The 10,043-nt window shown below is 37.8% G+C and overlaps 2 protein-coding genes across 4 annotated transcripts; both read right to left on the bottom strand.

The window, feature by feature from the left end:
• Window positions 1–1,881: 1,881 nt before the first annotated feature.
• Window positions 1,882–5,046, bottom strand: LOC147513570 (histone-lysine N-methyltransferase, H3 lysine-9 specific SUVH1-like). 2 transcript variants are annotated; one of them, XM_086596665.1, is made up of 2 exons: window positions 3,437–5,046; window positions 1,882–2,201 (listed from the first exon to the last, which is right to left on the bottom strand). In XM_086596665.1, exon 1 carries the CDS (start codon window positions 5,016–5,018, stop codon window positions 3,492–3,494), a length of 1,527 nt encoding a protein of 508 aa, XP_086452791.1. In that variant the 5' UTR covers window positions 5,019–5,046; the 3' UTR covers window positions 1,882–2,201; window positions 3,437–3,491. The 2 variants fall into 2 exon arrangements, with proteins under 2 accessions (XP_086452791.1, XP_086452793.1); XM_086596667.1 differs by having other exon boundaries at window positions 1,882–2,179.
• On the bottom strand, window positions 1,882–6,910 carry LOC147513569 (N-terminal acetyltransferase A complex catalytic subunit NAA10-like). 2 transcript variants are annotated; one of them, XM_086596668.1, is made up of 2 exons: window positions 6,262–6,910; window positions 1,882–2,201 (listed from the first exon to the last, which is right to left on the bottom strand). In XM_086596668.1, exon 1 carries the CDS (start codon window positions 6,859–6,861, stop codon window positions 6,277–6,279), a length of 585 nt encoding a protein of 194 aa, XP_086452794.1. In that variant the 5' UTR covers window positions 6,862–6,910; the 3' UTR covers window positions 1,882–2,201; window positions 6,262–6,276. The 2 variants fall into 2 exon arrangements, with proteins under 2 accessions (XP_086452794.1, XP_086452795.1); XM_086596669.1 differs by having other exon boundaries at window positions 1,882–2,179.
• Window positions 6,911–10,043: the final 3,133 nt, after the last annotated feature.

Raw genomic sequence — 10,043 nt, 5'->3', positions numbered from 1 at the left:
TCTGTGCATCCAGGCTTCTTATCCTACCGGAATGCAACACGTTTTTTCTTACGCACCTCCTATTAAGGCTATAAGACTCCTCCAACATATGTTCACCAATTTAGACAAGTATCACCAGAAGTCTAAACATGGAGTGCACACAATATTCCTATTCGCTCCAAGCAAATAGCTCAATGTTTACCCTATCAGTCTATCACGTGTGTGACTTCTATTAACTAGTGACCTTGTGAGAACAAGCACATCATCCAAATGTACCAACTCAATATAAGTACATCATTTCCTTATAATCCATCGCTTGAAAGCCACCACTGTATGTATTCTTAAGAAAAATTCATATCCTAGCTCCATCACCCAACAATTTTCTTAGAGACTTAATATTTATACAACAAACCAGTACCCTCAATACAAAGTTTTGCAACTTCAACCAAAGGGACTTGTAACAAGACCCCAAGCCATGATCCACTGACAGAAGCCCCATTCGACTTAACATCCCAAATTACCAATACGAATCATCTTCTGTGGATGCGATGTGCAGACAGAGAGAAAACAAATAGTAAACAATGATTATCTGAAAACAGTAACATGTTTGCTAGTATTCATATGGCCTAACTATGGCTAGAGTAAATCATGTTAAACATCTATTCTTCCCAAAATACCTAAAACGCATTTCTCCCTTTTGAGACTAGCTGTGTGTAAGTTCCACATACCAAATTACCAACGCACAGGAATCCCCATCTAGCAAACATCTCCAAGTAGTCTTAATGGAGTTAAATATATACCATTACAATGCACCATTGTGTTACAGATTTTCCTTAAATCAGCGAAACAAAAGTTTGATTTTAAGGCGAAACCAAGAAAGTCGAGGAAAATCCAGCCACTTACGCTTACGTTCTATAAATCAGGTATTTTCACTGGACCATGTGGATCGGATTCAATCCATTCTATGACTATTGTTGGGAATGGAGTAGATAATGGTATAAAATATTGGATTGTGAAAAATTCATGGGGAGAGATAGATACATCAGGATGGAACGCAATGTGGCTGACACTAAGTATGGTCTATGTGGGATTGCTAAGGCAGTAATATACCCCATCAAGAAGAGTTCAACTTGACAAAATTCATATGTTTTTAATCATACTAGGAGTACTAATTGCCGTGGGAAATATTTAGTTTTTCTTCAACCATATTCGGACAAGAAATTACCTCAATACTATTTCTTAGTGGGTAAAATTAAAGAGGGAAGGATTCAGGATTTTACTTGAGGTTGTGTCTTCCCTATTATGTTTCTATTTTTTCCCTTCTGCAATAAAAGAACACAGATACTTTGCCTTCATAATCCCTACGGACATTGTTTCACTCAGGGCCTTGATTCTTTAGCACCATTCTACAATATAATTACTCCATCTGTAGACTAATGAAACAAAAAGGCGTGAAAATTTGGAGCAATATGACGTCAAGAAGTGTAAAAGAGGAGCAGAGTTCCCTCCCACAGTCCCACGTATACAGTATTCTTACTAAAAAACGTGTCCCTACGGGAAGGTAGAAGTCAATACTTGAAATCAAAAAGGATAAATCATTAGGAAACTCAATGGCAAGACACTAAGCATCGCTCATACACTCTGCAAAGTGCAAACTCCACGCCCTGTGAGCCTATACTCTATCTACACAGCTACACTACAAGAGAAGTGAACTTTCATCTCTTGATTAATCTCACAGACTTTCGCTCTGCGAAGTGAAAACCTGATGCCTTTCACTCTTCAAAGCCAGTGTCTGAACTTGTGTAAGTGGAATAAACCAGAAATTTGACAAAAGAAATGGCTTCTTGATAATTTGGAAAGTATCATGATCCTCAATATATTATCTGCAAAAAAGGACCACAATTCGCCAAGGACAAACAACTACTTATTAATTCTAACAATGCCTAGGAGAAAAACTCCAAACTTGTCCTTTAGACAAAACACCTTTTTTCTTGTTTTTCCATAAATGACCAATCCAACTGCATTACATTATATATATCAAGTCATTCTAATTCAGTGGTCCTAGTTGCAAAGCTGGATACCATTCACTTTACCATGTCCTGACACACCAGCAGCATAAAGCAGCGCATCCTTCATCTGCACAGCCAGAACCACCACTCCCTGATGGTGGATATCCCCTACAAAGCTTCTCGACGACAACCTACAACATCCCAAAAAAGAACCTGGATACATAAGTAGAACATAAGTAGAATGAATCAGAGTGCAATCTTAGAAAGCGCAAATGACATTCCATTATCAAATAAGCAATTAAAAGTGTATTGATATTCATTAACAAATTAGCAAAGAGGGCCACTTGAGAGACTGAGTTGGATTCAACATTACATTTTCAAGCCATTGATGCCTGCAATGCTTTTATTGACAATAAAAACTCCGCGCCCAAGACCAAATTGGATGATGTGTTGAGATGAAAATATGAAACAAATCATATCAGAACACCGAGGTTCGTGACAACTCGAGCTTATCATACTGAAAACTATCAGGATGTTTCAGTTTGAAAGCCGCAGTAATCATTTTGAAAAGCCTGGTTCTCTTTGTCTCATGCACAGTTATTCCACATTTTAGAATCATAAAATTGATCTAAGATCCATAATTCAGGCAGATTTTCATTTCCCAACTTACAGAGACTGATTCATACTGAAATAAAATCAGCCAACTCTGTCAACAGAAACTTACTCCAATTACAGGATTTCCAGTAGAAGACAAACACCATGCAAAATAACAACAGATTGTCTATATCTATCCATGCCTCAAATGCTTTTTGAAACAAAATTTCGCTATTTTCAAATTTCAATCTTTCCTTAGAGGACAAGTACCATTTGAAACATCCCCGAGAATTTTCTAGATGTAGACCTACTTAAGGTATATAAGCTATGGCATTATGACATGAAAAAAAGTATAAATGATAAATAAAACGATAAAATAATAAATTAATCAAATAGAAAATGTCTCCTGCAATTCTGCAAAACACACTCAGCCATTTTATTAATTCATTTTATTTTTATTTTTTCTGGCGTTTATGTATATCGACTGGCGTGCGCCATTAAAATGCAATGTAATACACAAGTTTCAAGATGGTATGTATATAATAGAATCCCTACACCTTGGACCCTAAACTTTTATGTAACCATTCACACACTTTGTACATGCCATTATGTCATTCACTAGGATAATGAATCACAAATTCACAATCCCACATTGTAGTAAAGTTGTATTCAAGGTAGTTTTATCCTGATCAATCTAGATATGGTTGATAAACTCAAAGACCGCAAGCAAACAAGCATTTGAAAATTTCATAAAAGCATAAATTGTTAAAAGCAAGTACAGAGGCCAATAGGAAAAAGGCAGTAAGAGACAGTAGCAAACAGTGCAAACAGATACAAGTTGAGAGATCCCTGACCTTTTAAAGAAGTACACAGAGAGCCTCCATAGCTCTAATCTTTTGTTTCAGGAACTTAGTGAATAAATCCTCTGCATTTGTAAGATCCACACAAACACACCCTTCTCTGCATATTCCTAAAGTATGTCCCACAAAGTCCATAATCATATGTCAGTTCTGTCATGGGAGGTATGTGTTTCATTGCGTAAAACATAATATGAGGAAAGGATTCGTCGCTGTGGTCATATAAAACTGGCTGCCAGAAGACATTTGGTGAGCAGCTGTGGTTCATGAAACGAGCCACGTTCCCTGAATGTTTCACACTTATAACCAAAGATAATTGGGGACCACGTGCCTCGTGTCTTTCTTCATCCAGTAATTCAGGCGCATAATTCCATTCAAAAGAATCATCAATGTCACAGGTAGAGTCAAAGACATACTCATTTTCTTCGTCTCCGTCCATATCAACCCCAACCTTAACTTCATCTACTACTTCGCCTGCATACTCACAAATAAATGTACCAGCACAGATTGGGTCCCATGAGCGCAGACCCCAACCTCTATCATTAGTCTTAAAAACCTCCAATCGGACTCTCAGACCATTTTGAGACACCTGATTTCGGCAATTAGGATAGCATTTGCATGAGGGACCACACTCATGAATCACATGTTTCCGTACTACAAGAACACCATTGGCAGTGTGTGGTAGACTGCCACCATTTTTCATAACACATGAACAATGGGGATCGCCAGGTAGGCATGTGCTCTGGCAACTACAACCAACAGATGGACCCATTGACTTGATTGGTTTTGAGTACTTGAGAGTACGCGAATATGTGAAATGGGCAGGCCCCTTCTCATAATCGACATCATTTACGAGAGAGACAGGTAATTTTTCCGCACCTGAAGTTAGGTCAGGCAATATAAGCCCAGGCCTAGAACTGACATTATCCCTCCATTGCTGAACTGATTTCCAGATAACAAAAGCCTCAGGCTGCCCAGGTATTCTAAGCAACTTATACTTAAAAACATTGCAGCCTGACTTCCCTTTCTCCGTCCACGACTCATGAACTCTGTAGAGGCCATCATAGACATAAATCTTTCCAGTAACATTCACCAGGTCCCTCATACCACGTATTATTCTAACCTCATTACCTCGGTGTAAGCTTCTCTCTAGAGCAAGATTACCCCTTTCAAGCTTTTGATCACCTGCTTCCTTTTCCTTCTTGTCTTTCCTCTTAGATACCCCGCCCTGACCACTATAAATCAGCACATCCTTATCTTCGACATCATCCTCATACCCTCCAGACGATACAATGCTTATAGCCACAGGTTCTTCTTCACGGTCAAACTTGAGATTCATGTAGTCGATCCCAGCCATACTTGGAGCATGTAATCCAACCAAACACATCTCAATTCTGAAAAAGAAGATGCCCCCAATCTCAATCCCAGGAACAGCTCCAATCCTTTTCCTTGTATTCGCTAGAATCCCATTGTTCATCAACACTGTACTAGCTCTTAAATCAGCCCGTTTATTACCACAACTTGTTTCCTTAGCATCTTCAAGCTGAGAGAACCTCCGTCTAAGCGCATCAAATTTCATCCGAACTTCCCCAACCGATTCAACATCACCATCTGCGGTGCAAAAACGTAATCTCGCCATTTCTCTTAACTTTCTTATGACTTCCCTTCTGCACTCCATTACTAGTCCCTTCTCCAACACTACTAGAAACATTAACTAGAGAAGGCGATCTGGCAGGATTAACTCTATGCCCACTTTGCATTTCATCAAACTTTCACATATTATCACTCCACCCATTATCTACAGATTCCTCCCTTCCACAACTATTACCCTGACCACCATCTACCAACTTATTCTTAAACTTATTACTAGACGGGCCAGCAGTACCAAAAGGCGGTCGAGGTCGAGGAGGCGGTGTAGTTCCAAATGGAGCAATTTGCTGAATTGGTGGTTGTTGTTGAAAAGGAGTTTGACTCTGGGGTTGGTCATTAGTATTGTAAAATGGGTAAAATGGATTATACCCATTCGGAACAGGTCCAAAAGGCGGCGCACAAACAAAAGGGGATGATGTTTGTGATGACAAATTAGGTGGAGATGGAAATAATGGTGCTAATGTTCTTAAAGGCTTTCCATCAAGTACTTTAGATTTATCATAACAACCAGATGAAGTATTATTATTATTCATGGCCTTCTTTTCAACAACAACAACAATAGTAATAATTAACTAAAATAAAATAAGCTTACCTAATAAGTAATTGAATTGAAGTTAGGGTTTGTGAATTTCTACTTTGAATCACTTTTCTCTCTCTCTCTTTGAACGCAGAGCGCACTATGTGTGAGTTTTCATTTTCATTTTTTTATTTTTTTATTATATTTTGGTTCTTGATGTTTGAGCTTTGGACAAACGTTTGATTTTAAGGCGAAACCAAGAAAGTCAAGGAAAATCCAGCCACTTACGCTTACAGAACTATTACGCTACATTAACATGCAAGCTCAACATATCCAAAACAGAAGAAAAACTATTCCAACACTCACACAGAGAGCACAATATAACATCATCACCATGTTACTAATCAAAACAAACAAGACAATACAATTAACACCCATCGAAATTCCAATCGATAATTCAACATTTTCCATATAATTAAAAAGCACAATAATCCACCATTACTACATCATTGAATAATAATTCACGTTCAACATAATTTAAACCATAATAACTTACCATTACTACATCATTAATTTAAAAACCCGAAATTCATCAAACTACTAACATAACAAAAGACCAACAAACAAAACCCAATATCTCCCAACCCAACATTACCTTCAAAACATAAAATCACTCCCCACCAGCCGATTTCCCCTCCCCCCTCTTCGACACACTAGCCCCACCACAACACCCACCACCATGATGATGATGACCATGCCCATGTCCATGTCCGTGACCATGCCCATGATTCTGCTTCCCCTTCAACATCTTCCTCATATCATAAGCATCTTCCCCATCAGCATAATACTTAGCCTCAATATCATGAATCTTATAACCCAACGTCTCCGTATACAAATTAAACGCAGCCCTATTACTTCTCCTAACATGTAAACTAACATACTCAGCACCAAACACTTCACCCATTGCATTCTGTGCAGCTGTCATTAACTTGGTAGCTAACCCAAGTTTCCTATGTGTCCTAACAACAGCTAAGGAAGTAATATGTCCATGACACTCAGTACTCTCTTCTTCCATTTTAGCTAATACGTATCCTACAATTTTCCCACCGTAATCTTCTGCCACGTACAGAAGTTGTGGCCATGATAATATGTGGTAGAAATAGTATTTCATTTGGTAGTTTTCCGGTAAGCAGAGTAGATTGCATGCTTGCATTGCTAGTAAATCGTCTATTGTTGCTTGACGTATGCACACCATTTTTCTAGGGTTAGGGTTTTGATTTGGGGAAGTTGTGTACTTGTGTGTTTTAAAGTGGGCTTTTTAGGTCGGACTGGGCCGAGATATAGACTTTTGGGTTGGGCTGGGCCTGGATAGACTTTTGGGTACAGACCGACTAGTGAGGGCATCTCTAATGGGAGAGGGGGTGTAAACCATATAGAGTGGAAATTTTATACTCCAAATGTCAAAAAACTCTTTCCAATGGGGGTGTTATAGCGTAGGTAATAGAGTATTAGTTGATAGAGAGGGTGGGAAAATTCCCCTCTCGCTATCAGCTAATAAAAAGCCTAGGCGACACTCGAACATACGTCTGAGTAAAAAAAAATTCGGACGTCACTTGGAGTGTCGTCCCTATTTCTAAAGAAGGACACTTGAAAATTTGAAAATTTTAAACTCGGACGACATTTGAAGTGACGTCCCACTTTAATTTAAAGAGAGACGTCACTTCAACTGTCATCCGAGATTAAAATTGAATTTTTTTACACTTTTCCATTGGGAACAATAGAGAGTGGATATTTATGAACTCTACAACAATTTATAATTGGAGTTGTAAAATCCTAATGACACCTATGTGGCGCCTATGTGGAGGTGTAATTTTACACTCCCTATTAGAAATGCCCTTAGTAATTTAGCATGGGAAAATAGAGAATGTGGTGAAGTAGTGCCCAATTTATGCAAGAACGAAGGTCATCACGAAAGGGTGACTGTGCAAGTAATTGTTTATGATTGGATCAAATTCCAATAATATTTTTCCATAGGGATGCCAGCCGAGACCGTTGGATCCGAGATCTAACGGTCCGAAAATAAAAAACAAAGATCCAACGGTCTCGAAACACTCATCCCTATAGGGATATCCTCGTGGTAGCCCAGATCTTTAGTTTACTTAAGAGAATCATACTGAAACAAATTAGAAAACTGAATGAACTAATAATCAACAGAATCACGTTCTCGTGAATGGGATAACAGTAGCAGTAGGTAATATAGTGTAATACACATTGTGAGATCATCAAAATCTCCACATAAGTCGATGAATCTGGTAGTTTTCCACTACAAGACGGCGTAGCCCTGAGGGAAACAGGCTTTGGACAGACTTGTTTGCGACGCTAATCATCAACTCACAAAGACGATACAACGGATGAGAATCACCCCAATGTGCTTTTTGAGGAGTAACCAACGACCGTACCATATAATAATAAGCATCTTCACCGTGCTCCTCAGTCTTACAAATCTCGTAACCAAACTTCTTCGTATATAAATTAAGCGCAGGGCTATTATTTGTCCTACAATGTAACGCAACTTTTTCAACAGAATACACTTGTTCCATTGCATTCTGTGCAACTGTCATTAATTTCGTTGCTAACCCGAGTTTTCTATGAGTTCGTAGAACAGCTAGTGATTGAATGTATCCTTGCAGACGACATCCACTACCTTCTTCTTCTTCCTCCTCTTCTTCTTCTCCTTCTTCTTCTTCTTCTTCGTCATCTTCATCTTCATATAATAGATCATCATCATAATCTTCTTCGTCATCTTCATCTTCATATAATAGATCATCATCATCTTCTTCATCTTCATCTTCATATAATATAACTAATACATAACCTACTATTTTCCCGCCGTAATCTTCTGCTACGTAAGAAAGTTGGGGCCATGAGAGTATGATGTCGAAATAGTCTTTCATTGGGTAGTTTTCGGGTAAGCAGAGTAGATTGCATGCTTGCATTCCTAGTACATCGTCTATTGTTGCTTGACGTATGCACACCATTGCTAGTACTCTTAGTAGAGACGGGATGATCCGGCCTTAGCCTAATCTACCAAGTAAAAAATGGAAAAGTTTTATAAATCAAGACAAAAAACAAATAGAATATACAATCACTCACCAATAGGACTAGATAAAATCACGCAATTGAACTCATAAAATTTCGGTACAAAATTGAAACTCACTAAGTAGCTCTCACAGTGGGGTATATATAGCCCATCACCCATGTCAAGCACGTATGGGATACAATCAGTTTATGATACCAATTCCAACTTTTAAACAAATTTGGAGTACCAAAAGAGCGAAACTGTGTGAAACATATATCAAATGGTTTCCTAAAACCAAACAACATACCTGGGCTGTGCGTGTTTGATGTTTCTAATTGGATTTGGAAATAGTCAAATCAATTACCCAATATAAGAAAATAGAAAATAGTCTAATTGGATTCTAGAACAATCTTTTTTTAAAATCACTTACAAGGACAATTTTCGGGTGAAAATAACCTAGAAAACCAAATAGCCTATATTTGAAATAAATGGTTTTCAATTTTACCATTTCTGTCGTTTTGGTATGAACAATATATGATTGTTCATATCTTATGTTGATGTATCATACTTCAATAGGTGTTCTGACTGTTCATATATTATGTTGAGGTATGAACAATAATTGTTCATAACTCATGTTGAAGTATCAACAATATTGATATATGAACAATGATTGTTCATACCTCAAATATGTATATATTGGGTCATTTATTATTTTGTATAAGGGGTATAATTGACTTTACATCTACCCGAGCCGTTTTTTATTTGGCATCAAGAATATACTTGACTTTTTATATATCCGGTCCTTGTGAGTGATTAAAAAATGTGGTTTTAATTGAGAGTGATTTTTATTTTTGTTTTGTCATTGAGAGTTACTCTCTGTTACCCAATGTACATGCTTGCCATATATACCAACAGTTGGAGATATAAGGATTTTGGCCGCTGAAACACTTGAAACGTACGTGTATCGATCACTACACTACTTGAGTTCAAATTATAACCAGAAAAAGTTATACAAATTTCAACGAATATGAAACTAACACAACTATACTTGCCTAGTTATTGTAGCAATTAGTGGTGATTGAGATTTGCCCTCAATCGAGGTGAATTAATGTTTGGGACTTTGGGCTGAAGTTTTCTTTGATGTGCCCCAAAAAAGACCTTGATAAAAGACTTACCTTTCTGCAAGCTAAACTAATCCTTCCAACGAACTGAAGCTTGAACACAACTATCGAACTGAGCAACAACAACAATCGGAACCATATTCGATGAAAGTAATGATGTGTTGATGGAGAGATGAAATGAAGTGATGACGAGAGAGGAAGAATCATATTATGTTTTCCCGCGATCTCACCAACGTA

The sequence above is a fragment of the Coptis chinensis genome, chromosome 3 (genome assembly GCF_015680905.1).
Source record: "Coptis chinensis isolate HL-2020 chromosome 3, ASM1568090v1, whole genome shotgun sequence".
In the NCBI taxonomy this organism is placed as follows: Eukaryota; Viridiplantae; Streptophyta; class Magnoliopsida; order Ranunculales; family Ranunculaceae; genus Coptis; species Coptis chinensis.
The sequence above is the reverse complement of the archived record's forward strand: the minus strand, read 5'-3'. Positions and strand labels throughout refer to the sequence as shown.

Bases quoted from the DNA above. Each gene is read 5' to 3' on its own strand.
- LOC147513570 (XM_086596665.1), bottom strand. From the start codon at position 5,018: ATGAAATTTGATGCGCTTAGACGGAGGTTCTCTCAGCTTGAAGATGCT.
- LOC147513569 (XM_086596668.1), bottom strand. From the start codon at position 6,861: ATGGTGTGCATACGTCAAGCAACAATAGACGATTTACTAGCAATGCAA.